General features: G+C 45.0%; 1 protein-coding gene across 1 annotated transcript in view; it reads right to left on the bottom strand.

Annotated features, from left to right (window-relative positions):
* Window positions 1-13,671, bottom strand: part of dnah9l (dynein, axonemal, heavy polypeptide 9 like) — a 106,515-nt gene that overhangs the window by 71,165 nt on the left and 21,679 nt on the right. The window contains exons 14-32 of the mRNA XM_061225761.1: window positions 13,090-13,422; window positions 12,494-12,748; window positions 10,792-10,961; window positions 9,620-9,842; window positions 8,736-8,852; window positions 8,422-8,508; window positions 7,717-7,875; window positions 7,105-7,188; window positions 6,812-6,970; window positions 6,287-6,409; window positions 6,078-6,200; window positions 5,595-5,819; window positions 5,281-5,372; window positions 5,075-5,201; window positions 4,493-4,666; window positions 3,347-3,580; window positions 2,799-2,930; window positions 810-970; window positions 551-707 (exon numbers count right to left, since the gene is read on the bottom strand). Of these exons, the coding sequence (XP_061081745.1) occupies window positions 551-707; window positions 810-970; window positions 2,799-2,930; window positions 3,347-3,580; window positions 4,493-4,666; window positions 5,075-5,201; window positions 5,281-5,372; window positions 5,595-5,819; window positions 6,078-6,200; window positions 6,287-6,409; window positions 6,812-6,970; window positions 7,105-7,188; window positions 7,717-7,875; window positions 8,422-8,508; window positions 8,736-8,852; window positions 9,620-9,842; window positions 10,792-10,961; window positions 12,494-12,748; window positions 13,090-13,422 (3,135 nt within the window). The remainder of the gene's footprint in view (window positions 1-550; window positions 708-809; window positions 971-2,798; window positions 2,931-3,346; window positions 3,581-4,492; window positions 4,667-5,074; window positions 5,202-5,280; window positions 5,373-5,594; window positions 5,820-6,077; window positions 6,201-6,286; window positions 6,410-6,811; window positions 6,971-7,104; window positions 7,189-7,716; window positions 7,876-8,421; window positions 8,509-8,735; window positions 8,853-9,619; window positions 9,843-10,791; window positions 10,962-12,493; window positions 12,749-13,089; window positions 13,423-13,671) is intronic.

The raw sequence follows: 13,671 nt of genomic DNA, 5'->3' as shown, positions 1-13,671 counted from the left end.
AATGTTAACTAGAGTTACAGTTTCGCAGTCACTTTGGCCCAATTGTCGAATGACAATTCATGTGAAAACCTCCATAACTGAGGGACCATCCTCCATAACTGAGGGACCATCCTCCATAACTGAGGGACCATCCTCCTTAACTGAGGGACCATCCTCCAAAACATCAGTTCTTCACAGCAGCCCATCATTTCTCATTGCACTCTACAAATTGCAAATTTGAAGCACATTTATGCAAATAAAAAAGCACAATTGTTTACAGTTGGCCAAATTATCAATCGTATAAGTCTTACTGATCAGAATAGATTATGTTGTTTTCTGTTAAATAGTTTTACTCTCAAACACATCTGTGCAACTACTCTTTGTGTGCACTCACCTTGTACCTGACCCTTGACAGAGTGAATGTTCTTACACTCCTATCAGGTATACATTCACCTTGTACCTGACCCCTGACAGGGTGAATGTTCTTACACTCCTATCAGGTATACATTCACCTTGTACCTGACCCCTGACATGGTGAATGGTCCTACATTCCTTTGGGGTATACACTCACCTTGTAGTCCATCTGCTCTGAGCAGTTGAACACATAGACCATGATGCCCAGGGAGCGCCCGAGGTCCTTGGTGGTCTCGGTCTTCCCCGTGCCTGCAGGACCTGAAGGTGCCCCACTCATGGTGAGATGGAGGGACTGGGTCAGCGTGATGTAGCACCTGTCACATGGGACATACGTGTGACCCACAAGTAACACACAGGAAACACATGTGAAACACACGGGAAACACATGTGAAACACACAGGACACACGTCACTTACCTGTCAGTGAGTGGCGTAATGACCAGCCTGTGTGTGTTCCCCAGGTACTCATAGGAGAACTGGAATTGGGCGTCACAGATGTTCACGTAGCAGTGTCTCTGATCCTCATCCCAGCGGTGCCGGAGCTGAGACAGCCAGGCGAAGGCCTGCGCATTGGTCACCTGAGAGAGAAGCAGGGCAATCACTAAAAACACCCTCAACACAAACCCCCTAAAACACCCTCCAACACAAACCCCTAAAAACCCCCTCCAACACAACCCCCTGAAACACCCTCAACACAACCCCCTAAAAACACCCTCAACACAAACCCCTAAAACACCCTCCAACACAAACCCATAAAAACACCCTCCAACACAACCCCCTAAAAACACCCTCAACACAAACCCCTAAAACACCCTCCAACACAAACCCCTAAAACAACCTTAACACAAACCCCTAAAACACCCTCCAACACAAACCCCCAAAACACCCTCCAACACAAACCCCTAAAACAACCTCAACACAAACCCCTAAAACACCCTCCAACACAAACCCCTAAAACACCCTCCAACACAACCCCCTAAAAACACCCTCAACACAAACCCCTAAAACACCCTCCAACACAAACCCCTAAAACAACCTCAACACAAACCCCTAAAACACCCTCCAACACAAACCCCTAAAACACCCTCAACACAAACCCTTAAAAACACGCTCCAACACAAACCCATAAAAACACCCTCCAACACAACCCCCTAAAAACACCCTCAACACAAACCCCTAAAACACCCTCCAACACAAACCCATAAAAACACCCTCCAACACAACTCCCTAAAAACACCCTCAACACAAACCCCTAAAGCACCCTCAACACAAACCCCTAAAAACATCCTCAACACAACCTCCTAAAAACACCCTCAACACAAACCCCTAAAAACACCCTCCAACACAAACCAATAAAAACACCCTCCAACACAAACCCTAAAAAACACCCTCTAACACAAACCCCTAAAAACACCCTCAACACAACCCCCTAAAAACACCCTCCAACACAACCCCCTAAAAACACCCTCCACACAAACCCCTAAAAACACCCTCCACACAAACCCCTAAAAACACCCTCCAACACAACCCCCTAAAAACACCCTCAACACAAACCCCTAAAAACACCCTCCAACACAAACTCCTAAAAACACCCTCAACACAAACCCCTAAAAACACCCTCCACACAAACCCCTAAAAACACCCTCCAAGACAAACCCCTAAAAACACCCTCCAACACAAACCCCTAAAAACACCCTCAACACAAACTCCTAAAAACACCCTACTTGGGCTTGCATGGCTACTTCTGGAGTGGGCTCACTAATCTTTATTGATGATGTAACTCATGATGGTAGCATCAGGATGAATTCAGAAGTCTAAAAAAAATTCTGTCTGCCAACTTATGGAGAAATATATCCAAACTAATTGGGAGGAACTTCATCATGCAGCAAGAGAATGACCCAAAACACAATGCCAACACAACAAAGGACTTCATTGGGGAGAAAACATGGAAGGTTCCAAGTCAATCACCAGATCTTAACCTAATTGAGCATACATTTCTCCTCTCGAAACAAACAACTGAAAGAGGCTGCAGCAAAATCCTGGAAAAGCATTACAAAAGAAGAATGCAACAGTTTGGTGATGGGTCAATGGGTTATGGGCTTGATGCAGTTATTGCAAGCAAGGGATATGCTACCAAATAGTAAGTGTTATTTCCTTTCATTGGCTTAAATGCTTTCTGTTCTGTCTAAAAATTGGGTAATTAAAAAAAAAGTAATTGAACACATCTAGGTGTAAATTCCAGGAAATAAAAGCTGAAATTCTCTTGTCACATGTTCATCTTTGTTCACCAAATGTATTAAGTGTAAAAACAAATTGGCCTTGCTGTTCCAATACTTTTTGAGGGGACAGTAGGTGGGTTTTTGCCGACTTTGGCAGGCATTAATGGAGTGGAGTCATCACAATTACCTTCTGAGCAATGAGCTTGGCGACCACATCTCGGGCGTGGACATCGATGGTGCAGATAGTCATGATCTTCTGCCGGTCCCCAGGGGACAGTTCTCCCAGCAGCAGGTTTATGAGTGCATTTAGCTGCGTGATCTGCAGGAATACAGGAAGATGAGTGGCTCAGGTAGGGGAGGGGTTCATGAAGTTGAGGGGTTTGGGTAGGGGAGGGGTTTATGAAGTTGAGGGGTTCAGATAGGGGAGGGGTTCAGGTAGGTTGAGGGGTTCAGGATGTTGAGGGGTTCAGGAAGGGGAGGGGTTCAGGTAGATTGCTCCTAAGTGCTGGTACAATAGTTTGTTCAAGAGAAAGAACTGTTCTCTTTCATTTCTTTTTTTAATGCTGTCCTGAATTATTTCTTGAATAAATGAATGAAATACAAGCAAACAGTCTTGTGTACAACACAAGCATACTGCTTTGAGCCAATGATCTTCCACCCAGACCCAAACAAGGCAAGCATACAGAAAACCTTGGTTAGAGATTGTAAATACCTTGTATTTTAAAGCAGGTATACCTGTTTACGGTTGTAGTCTTTGAGAGCGGTATCAAAGCCCTCCTCCACCCTTTGGAAGGTGATACCCACATCCGTGGCCCACCAGATCTGGCTGCCAGTGAGTGCCACCTGGGCAGGGAAATCCAGGAGCCACTGGTCCCGGGGCTTGTCCTCGTACGCCACCACGGCCTCCATGATCTCCCGCTGTACTGTGCACCGCATGGCAGCCTCTAGCGCACCAAGCCAACACTCAGCCTACACACAGCAAGAATAAAGATGAACCCAACACTCAACCTACACACAATAAAAGAAGATTAACCCAACACTCAACCTACACACAGCAAGAGCAGATTAACCCAACACTCACCCTACACAAACAGTCAGAGCAAAGACTAACCCAACACACAAAACCAGAGCAAAGATTAACCCAACACTCACCGAACACACAAGACCAGAGTAAAGATTAACCCAACACTCATCCTACACACACAGTCAGAGCAAAGATTAACCCAACACTCAACCTACACACAGCAAGAGCAAAGATTAACCCAACACTCACCCTACCCACAGCCAGAATAAAGAATAACCCAACACTCAACCTACACACAACAAAAGCAGATTAACCCAACACTCAACCTACACACAGCAAGAGCAAAGACTAACCCAACACACAAAACCAGAGCAAAGATTAACCCAACACTCACTGAACACACAAGACCAGAGCAAAGATTAACCCAACACTCATCCTACACACACAGTCAGAGCAAAGATTAACCCAACATTCACCCAACACACACATCCAGAGCAATGATTACTCCAACACTCACACACCAGGGCAAAGATTGAGATATTTGGTAAACAGTATGTGGAGTATTTTGGAGGGGTATTTGGTATACGGTATGTAGAGTAATTTGGAGGAGTATTTGGTATACATTAGGTGGATTATGTTGTAGGGTATTTGTTACACAGTGCATAGAGTATTTTGTAGGGTATTTGGTATACATTAGGTGGATTATGTTGTAGGGTATTTGTTACACAGTGCATAGAGTATTTTGTAGGGTATTTGGTATATAGTACATAGAGTATTTTGTAGGGTATTTGGTACGTAGTACAGTATATAGAGCATGTTGTAGGGGTTGTTATAGGGGTTGAATAGGCAGCAGGTACCTGTCCCTCACAGACACAGGGCTCAGAGAATGGCACATACTCCCCCTCCCGGCTGAACATGCCCAGTGCCACCGCCCTCTGCCCCTCCAGCTCCTTCCCTGCTCCCTCCAGCTCCGTCTCACTGAACTTCAGATCCGCCAGGTTGTCAAACAGCTTCAGCAGATGCCTGGTGACCTGGAGCATTCACAAAAAGAACCACAAAAATTCAGAAGCATGTCAGTAGATAGTAGAGTATTTTGTATGGGTATTTGGTATATAGTATATAGAGTATTTTTTAGGGTATTTGGTGTAAGATCCATTTTGGCATACATGTTATTTATTTTTGAAGAAATGCTTCTGCAAATTAGTTTTTCTCTACAGCAGCCATGGAGCTATGGTGGAAGGAATGCTGGCAGTAACTATGTATTGCTGTATAACTTTGAATTTGTTTTTATACGCATGCAACTTGTAGTGTGAAACTGCTTTTGAAATACAATTCTCCAACTAGTGGAGAATTTTGGGTTTTGTTTGACGCTGCTACAAGTAGTGTATGCAGCTATTTTGTAGGGATATTTGGTTTACAGTTTGTACAGTATTGTGTACCTGTGTAGGCTGGGTTCCTTTGGAAATTATTTCTAGTAAATCTGTGGCTGAGACGAAGTAAAAACGAGGGAATGACAGTCTCTTCGTCTCCAGATACTCCGCCAAGGCCTTCTCACACACGGACAACCTGAGAAACAAAACTGTCATTAAAAAAAACTGTCAAAGGTTTGGACTTCTTTCACATTATTTTACAAACACAGAGGTACCTTTGCTGCAGGGCTTCCAACTTCTCCAAAAACCCTGTGAGATTTGTGACATCGATCACATTTCTGGTTTGCACAACTGTTTCCATTAGAGTCTAAAACAATACAAACAAACAGGAGTACCAGGGGTGTGAACATAAAACAATACAAACATAAACAGGAGTAACAGGGGTGTGAGCATAAAACAATACAAACATAAGCAGGAGAATGATTCATAAATGAATACTTAGATACTCGGATAAGCACATGCAGGCGGTCACAGGTGCTGGGAACATAGCAGAGCAGCCTTTTTGAGTCCTAAGGGGTGTGGAGCGTACCCGGAAGTCCAGGTGGATGCTCTGGAAGCGCATTGCGTCCTGGGCCAGCTGGTTCCGGATGTCCTCGGAGTTGGTGAAGATGCTCTGCAGGTGCGCCCAGGTGCGCTGCACACTCATCCAGGTGGAGATGACCAGGTCGGCCACCATCAGCTTCCTCTGCCAGGTGCTCACCTGCACCAGGAAGTACTCCACGTACTTGCTCATGAGGATGTTCTGCAGCTGCACCTGAGCTCGAACGAGTCCGTGCGAGAAGATGTGTCAGTGTTGTGTCGGCGCAAGTTATGCAGCTCTGCCTTGCTAGTATTGGGGTGTAGTGATGCCATCACCTATAGCCCCAGTGGCATCACTGAACCCCAATACCAGCAAAACTCACACCGACACAGTGCTGTCACATCACAGGCAAAATGGCTAAAATAATATAGTTTTACATCATGCACAGACAGAAGTAGAAATAGTGTAATACTTGCCATGGCAGATTTTTACCTGATTGTCCTCTAAGGTTTCTATCAAGATCTGGTCAGACTTGAGCAGAGGAGTGCCTGTGCTCTGATGTGTCTCATAAGAAAACATCATCTGGCTCCATGTCTGGTTCATCTCTGTTAGCACCTGTGGAGGGCAGCACACAGACCACTGCACCACTGGTTCCACAATGCCTCTGCTAATCTGTACAACAGCTGAGGGAGAAAATGCACCTTCTCGATGGCCATCTCCTTCACAGCCTTATCCACGATGTTCTTCACCTCCTCCTCGACGCGGTGCAGCTGCAGTGCCAGCAGGGCTCCCAGGGTGGTGTCCTGGTCCATGACGAAGCTCACCTGGACAGCAGGAGGGGAGAGTCAGACTGCGTAGAGCACAAATCCATCCAAATAGTAGTAGAGTGTGCTGTATTAATATGGGCCCAGTACACCTATGGAACACCTGCAGGCCCTATGGAACACCTGTGGAACACTTGTGCACCCTATGGAATACCTGTGGAACACCTGTGCACCCTATGGAATACCTGTGGAACACCTGTGCACCCTATGGAATACCTGTGGAACACCTGTGCACCCTATGGAATACCTGTGGAACACCTGTGCACCCTATGGAATACCTGTGGAACACCTGTGCACCCTATGGTACACCTGCAGACCCTATAGAACACCTGTGGGCCATATAGAACACCTGCAGGCCCTATGGAACACTTGTGGAACACCTGTGGGCTGTAGAGCTCATACCCCGGTGGTGTTCATGAGCTGCAGCCAGTGTCTCTCCCGGACAGCGAGGTTCTGCAGCTCATTCACGGCCCTCAGTGAGGTCAGCATGTTCTTCACCGTGGCCTCCAGGCCAGTGTACACGTGCCACACACGCACCTCTTTGTCCAAGGTCTTCATCTCCTGCAAAGCAAGAAATCTCACTTTGAATCCATGCTTTACAGCACTTCACTCTACAGTATGTCAGAATAATGTGATTGACTGAATATAAGAAATTAAAGCAGAGAGCTCAGCTTTATTTAGGGCAAGGTGCGTACCTTAGCAAATCTTCGTAATTCCATATCCATTAGCTCAACATTAATTTCTTTCCATCTGGTTTTTGTCCAGTCTTCAATGCTGGTCTGCGTTGAAAGATTTCAGATTAAGCATTTACATGGCATATATTCTCCTGTAAAACTAATTATCTAAAGGTTTACACCACCCTTTTAAAACAGAATAAAATTTCAATCGGAATAGGATATTTTGTTCCAATTGAGTGGTTACACAAGGCATTTTATTCCAATTGGGCTGTTAATCCAATGAGTCATTAATCAAAAGGCTCCATGTGAACGTAGCTACTGTTGATATTTGAAATGGTACATGAGATTTGCAGTGTGGAATTTCTCCACAATTACCACCTACTTGCGCAGATGTTACAAAAACAATCAAAAATGAGAATCTTACATAGTGCCACTAGTGCAATGTGAAATAATGTGTTTTCAACACCTTGGTGCAATATGTGCACACCATGAATAAAATGGTAAATACAAAGAGTAAAATAACATTTACATTAAGCATTTCAAGTTAACCTTACATTTTGGCAGGTTTATGCTTGAATATCTTTTTTTGTTGGGACCTTTGATACACTGGTAGGAATATAAATGCGGTACCTTGACGAATATGACCATGTCCCACATGGCCTTGAGCAGGATGATGTCAGAGCGGCACTGGCGCAGCTGCTTGTAATCAGGGAAGCTGACCTCGAACAGATCAGCCGTCTCCTGCAGCTTCCGCATCTCTGACTCCAACTGCTCCACAGCCCTGTTAGTCTGAACACAGTGTTACATTACACCCCAGCTCTGTTAGTCTGAACACGGTGTTACATTACACCCCGGCCCTGTTAGTCTGAACATGGTGTTACATTACACTACAGCCCTGTTAGTCTGAACATGGTGTTACATTACACCCCAGCCCTGTTAGTCTGAACACAGTGTTACATTACACCACAGCCCTGTTAGTCTGAACACACTGTTACATTACACCACAGCCCTGTTAGTCTGAACATGGTGTTACATTGCACCACAGCCCTGTTAGTCTGAACATGGTGTTACATTACACCCCGGCCCTGTTAGTCTGAACACAGTGTTACATTACACCCCGGCCCTGTTAGTCTGAACATGGTGTTACATTACACCCCGGCCCTGTTAGTCTGAACATGGTGTTACATTACATTACGTTACATTACATCATGTTACATCAAACTGCATCACTGTATGACATGACATAGCATTGTATTACATTACATAATATTACACTCATTTAACCTTCCATTAAATTACATTATGTTACATGACATTATGTTTTAAAATTCTCACCTTGTCTATGTGCTTATAGGGATCGTCCACATTCATTTGAAAGATGTTTTCTGTGCGAAACTGTTCCCTGAACTCATATTGCTTTATCTGAAAACACATTTTCCAACATATTCATACACATTACTTCCATTAAATAGGTGCTCAGGAGACAACTGTATGTAATGTGAGCCACAGTAAGATGGGCCCAGCACTGCCCCATATGGCCGCGCGTGGAACTACTACCAGACGCACGAAGTGACAAAATGCAGTATTTAAACTTAATATATAGCCACAGGAAAAAACTCAAACTTGCGTGTGGCTGGGAGCACACCCACCTCAAAGCGCACACACTTCCTCCGGATGACTGACACCTCGTTGGACTGCAGAGGGGCCACCTCATGCTTCACGGTGAAAGCCACTTTCTTCAGGGTCTTCCACCTCTCAGGAAGCTCCTGTGGAGACGTGGGGAACAGAGAGTCTCAGGCCGGCTCACCTCAATCCAACAGCTTTCTCTCTCATCGACTGATAGACCTGGTTGAAACGCGCATGTGCGGGAAAAATACACAGTATGTATGACGTAGGCTCTGGTACAGAAGATTAGGAAGGAGGTAACAAGATGGCTGAGCAATGCCGTGTCAGCTCACACTTCAAGTCCTAGCTAGAAGAAAACGGTGGGTGTTTACATGAATCCTGAGAGTTTACATGAACCCCTTGAGTTTACATGAACCCCGAGAATTTACATGAGCCCCTAGAGTTTACATGAACCCCTAGAGTTTACATGAACCCTGAGAGTTTACATGAACCCCTAGAGTTTACATGAACCCTGAGAGTTTGCATGAGCCCCTAGAGTTTACATGAACCCTGAGAGTTTACATGAACCCCTAGAGTTTACATGAACCCTGAGAGTTTACATGAACCCCTAGAGTTTACATGAACCCCTAGAGTTTACATGAACCCCCGAGAGTTTACATGAACCCCAAGAGTTTTCATGAGGCATGAGGCTGACATACACATGACGTGACACAGCAGCTGCCACATGATGACATAACAGATGATGTCAGGTCATTTCAAATGACATAAAACTGTTAATTGCACCTGTAAATTACCACTAGCAGTGCAGTGTGGGAACCAGTATTCATTGTAGACCTGTTTACATGGATGAATAATGAATACAGCTACATGGTCACGGTCTGACCAGCCGGGGTTAATAGTCTGTTACCTCCAGCTGAGAGTGGACCTGCTCTGGAATCTGCTGGCCATAGGTTTTGAGAAGCTCTGCAGTGGACTTGAGGGGTTTAAAGTGCTGGTCGGTGGTGATCTGTCTGTCCCGAATGGCCATCAAATGCCCCATGATGTCCACCAGGCCAGCGTAATCCCCGGCCTTCACCTTTTTGGACAGTCCCCTGTGTGTGTCCTGGACGAAGGTCGCCAGGTCTTGCACGCTGTGAACAAAGCCAGTTGGACACAAAGAGGATCATGGGCTTCTTGTTCATCCAAATCTGTCTGAAATGTATGAACATTTCTGTATTTTCTTGTTCTCTAGCTATTCACTAGATTATAACAGCAAAATAAAGAATAAAACAGAAAAGTACTATGCACTATAAACACATTGAATAATATATGAATTTATTTAGGGAATGATTCACGTCTATATCTCACGTCTATGCTCACATGCAGTTCTGCGCATGCCATAATCACAGAAAGTCTAAACTGCAAGTAACCTCTCAAGAATTATGCACTTAAGCAGCCATTGTTCAGTGCACATATAGGCTCCAACAGCCCGTCTCCCAGTGTTATTTATACTGAATGGATACGTTGGGCTTTCCTTTTCAATGTACTGCTCTCACACACTTTCACTTGGGGCGGGTATCCCTTTTGAAACTGGAAGTTGTCTGTTGACCTTTCCAAGTGCAGTCCAATCCATTATAAATGCAAGTGAAGTGGGTGGAATAAGTCCCTCGAACCTCGATCTGGCTCAAAGTCCACAAAGCTGCAGACTTTGGATGCATCCTATTATTTTTCACCCCTTTACTATAAGGGTATTTTAAGGGTCCAAAAAAACGTATTTGAGATAAGTATTTGCGATAATTCAACTGCCAATAATTTTCTAGCCTTCTCTTTCTCCAGAATAGACATTGAGAATGTTTTACACTAACTAATTTGTCAAATGGTCTTCTGTACTAGGCTATATATTTAACAGGACAGATGATCCGATTAAGGGCAGAAAATGAATTGATTTGAATAATACCACCCTTGCCTTGCTTCTCCCTTGTTTCTCCCTGTCAGTTTGAGTGTCGACTCGTGTTCTTTTGGTGCTGCGTCAAACCCTCCCAAGGGAAGTTTGCCAGGGCAGAACATGTAACAGATTGGACGACAGGCTCGGGAACTTGCCTGTTATTGACATGATTAATCAGGTGCTCTTTGAACATCCAACTCCACTTCTTAATCACATTCATCAGAGAGACCTTGAAGGGTTTGATGTTAACTTGGCACCAGCCACAGAAAATCTTCTTTTCTTCAAACCTGCTTACTTTTTTGTACAGCGACTCAAACATGCTGATCTAGAGAGAAAAAGGCTGGTCTCAATAAGCGAGCACTGAAGTTTTATCCTTGAATTTTGCTAGAAATGTACACCAAACTGTCAACCTGCCCAAGAGAAGATCACTCTAATGCATGCATTACAATACAGCTCCCCACTTCTTCTAGTGGGGGGACTGTGTGCAGTTCGGAGTCGTTTCAAATGTAGGCAGCCTGTAGCATAGTGGTTAAGGTAAATGACTGGGACCCGCAAGGTCGGTGGTTCGATCCCCGCTGTAGCCACAATAGATCCGCACAGCCGTTGGGCCCTAGAGCAAGTAAAAATTAGTGCTGAATTGCAGAATACGGGTGGGATTCGTTCTCCCACAGTTTTCCACGGATTTCAGCAGTAACTGGTTGAACAGTTTTACTCCATATACTGCAGGTGGCGCTAGTCTACCAGAAGGCAGGTAGTAAAACTTTCCTAACCATTGATCTCAACCCTTTTTCATGCATTTTCCTTGATTGACATGAATGTAAATGATCTGACTAATCAAATGTCAAGTAACTTGCATCTTCTTCACATTTTGTTTGAAGATTAAATAATTAATAACAAATTTTCATTAAAAATATTGTACAATAAAAGCACTGTACAGTGTATTTGACAGCCTGCTGTCAGAGGTCCAGTTGAGAGTTTGCTACACATCGACTTTTTCTCACATTATGTTTTCACATTATCATTGCTTACATAATTCAGCAAATGGACACAGTGCAATCTATTAAAACATTATTTTTGTTGTCTTGTCTTTCTTTGGTGAATTGTTATCAGACATACAGTAGCCGTTTGGATGTGTTTCTTGATCTGGCTCTATACCAGGTAATTTTAGAATTGCAATCAAAAGCTTTTATGCCTGTTTAAGGGTATTTCTTACACATTTTATACATGATCTAGGACTGACACACCTTCTACAAGCCACATTGTTCCAAAGCCCTGTGACCATGACTCCTAGGCGAGTGCAATCAGGGCACTATTGTATGCGGCAACACAGCCCAGTCATAATGAATGAATAACCTCAATGGCATCAAATAACCAACAATAGGCTAAATTGCAAACATGTAAATAGCCAAATCAGAAACCAATGCGTATGGTGATGTTGGCAAGGCAATGAGGCTTTGCCCTCATGTGGATGAACACCAGTAGTAAAGTCAAAGTCACCACTATTAGCCATAGCCATCAATGTGATACAATCTTTACTGGATTTTAAATTATTCGCCACCTTTCGCTTCCATCCAAAAGCATTAATTTATCCTGGCCCTTTTTGATGTCAAGGATTTCCTTGAAGGATACTTAATAGCAACCGCCCTAATACCTCACTCCCTTTTGATATGTTTTCTAGTTTTTCCTTTGTGTTCCTGCTTTGTATTTCGCAGTCGTTTTGGATTTACGTTTTACTTCTGATTTCATTCCCCGTTCGGTTGACCGGACCTTTTTATCTCATTTGTTGTTTTGGTTGTTGGTTCTGCTGTAGAGCAATGTAACGTAACAGGTCTGAGAACCGCGGGTTCACACGGTCACCTGCTCCTTGAAGTTGACGAGCTTGGGCGGGTTCTTGGTGAGCTCGTAGTCTGCGTAGAGCTCGGCCTCCTCGGGGCTCAGCACGTGGCCGTACAGCAGGAACTGGGCCAGGAACTCGCCGCGGTCGTCCGTCCACAGGTAGCGGTAGCTGCTGAAGCTGCTCTGGAACTCACGGGCCTGGCCGATGGCAACGCGCGCCCGGCTCCGGATCACCTGCGCCTGCTCCGCCAGCTCCGCCAGCTCGTCAACGTCCGGCTGCGGGGCACAGGGCCGAGGCACAGGGACATTTCATGGACAGGAGGGGTGCCCCTGAGTGCTGAATAGGCTGCCATGGTGGTAAGAAGGGACTAGGGACCCCTTGTCAAGAGGGTCAGCTGTTTTTCAGACCAAATGTCAGAATAGGAAATAAAAGTGACTTTGACCGTGGAATGATGGAGCCAAACAGGGTGGTTTAATTATCTCTGCTGATCTGCAGCTTGTATGAAATAATGATCAAGATATGACAGTGGCAAAATCTTGAATTAAAATCAGTTGCACTAAACCATTTACATACGGTAGCATGATTGTGCCGCACACATCCAGGATGACAGCTTTACCTGATACGTTTCCCGTCCGTTGTGTATAGCCACTCTCTGCATATGAGAGGCCGTTTTAAAGATCCTGTCCACCATCTTGTCGATCAAGCTGTAGAAGTTGTCCTTTCGGTTGTTGTCCAGCGGAGGCCTGAAGGACATGTCACTGCCGCTGAGCGTCAGCTGCACCTCAAACAGGGGCGCGGTTCTCAGAGCCGGGTCCATGTTCTCTATCAGGTACTGCAGGGAGCAGCGGGTCGCGCTGACGAAGCCCTGCAGCACCATCGCATCCACGTACTGCGTGTAGGCCATCCACTGGGGCGAGTCCACTTCGGCACCAAGCAGCGTCCGGTTCTCCTGGGAGACATACGTGCACAGCGAGCCAATCAGACTGATGTGTAACGGGTGAGAAATTGTCCTAGGTGGGATTTGAACCCCAGCCTCTCACTCGTCCAAATATTTGTTGAATGAACGTGCTACCAGTCAGGTAAAGACGAACTCGCCCCTAGCCAAGGGCAACAACGTTCTTTTTTAATTTGAGGGTTACGTCATCGGGGAGTGTTGTCGCGGTAACCTGCTACAAGCCTTCACTTTCACTGCACTTCA

This window comes from Conger conger, chromosome 17 (genome assembly GCF_963514075.1).
Source record: "Conger conger chromosome 17, fConCon1.1, whole genome shotgun sequence".
Lineage (NCBI taxonomy): Eukaryota > Metazoa > Chordata > Actinopteri > Anguilliformes > Congridae > Conger > Conger conger.
This window is presented reverse-complemented; position numbering and strand designations above follow the sequence as displayed.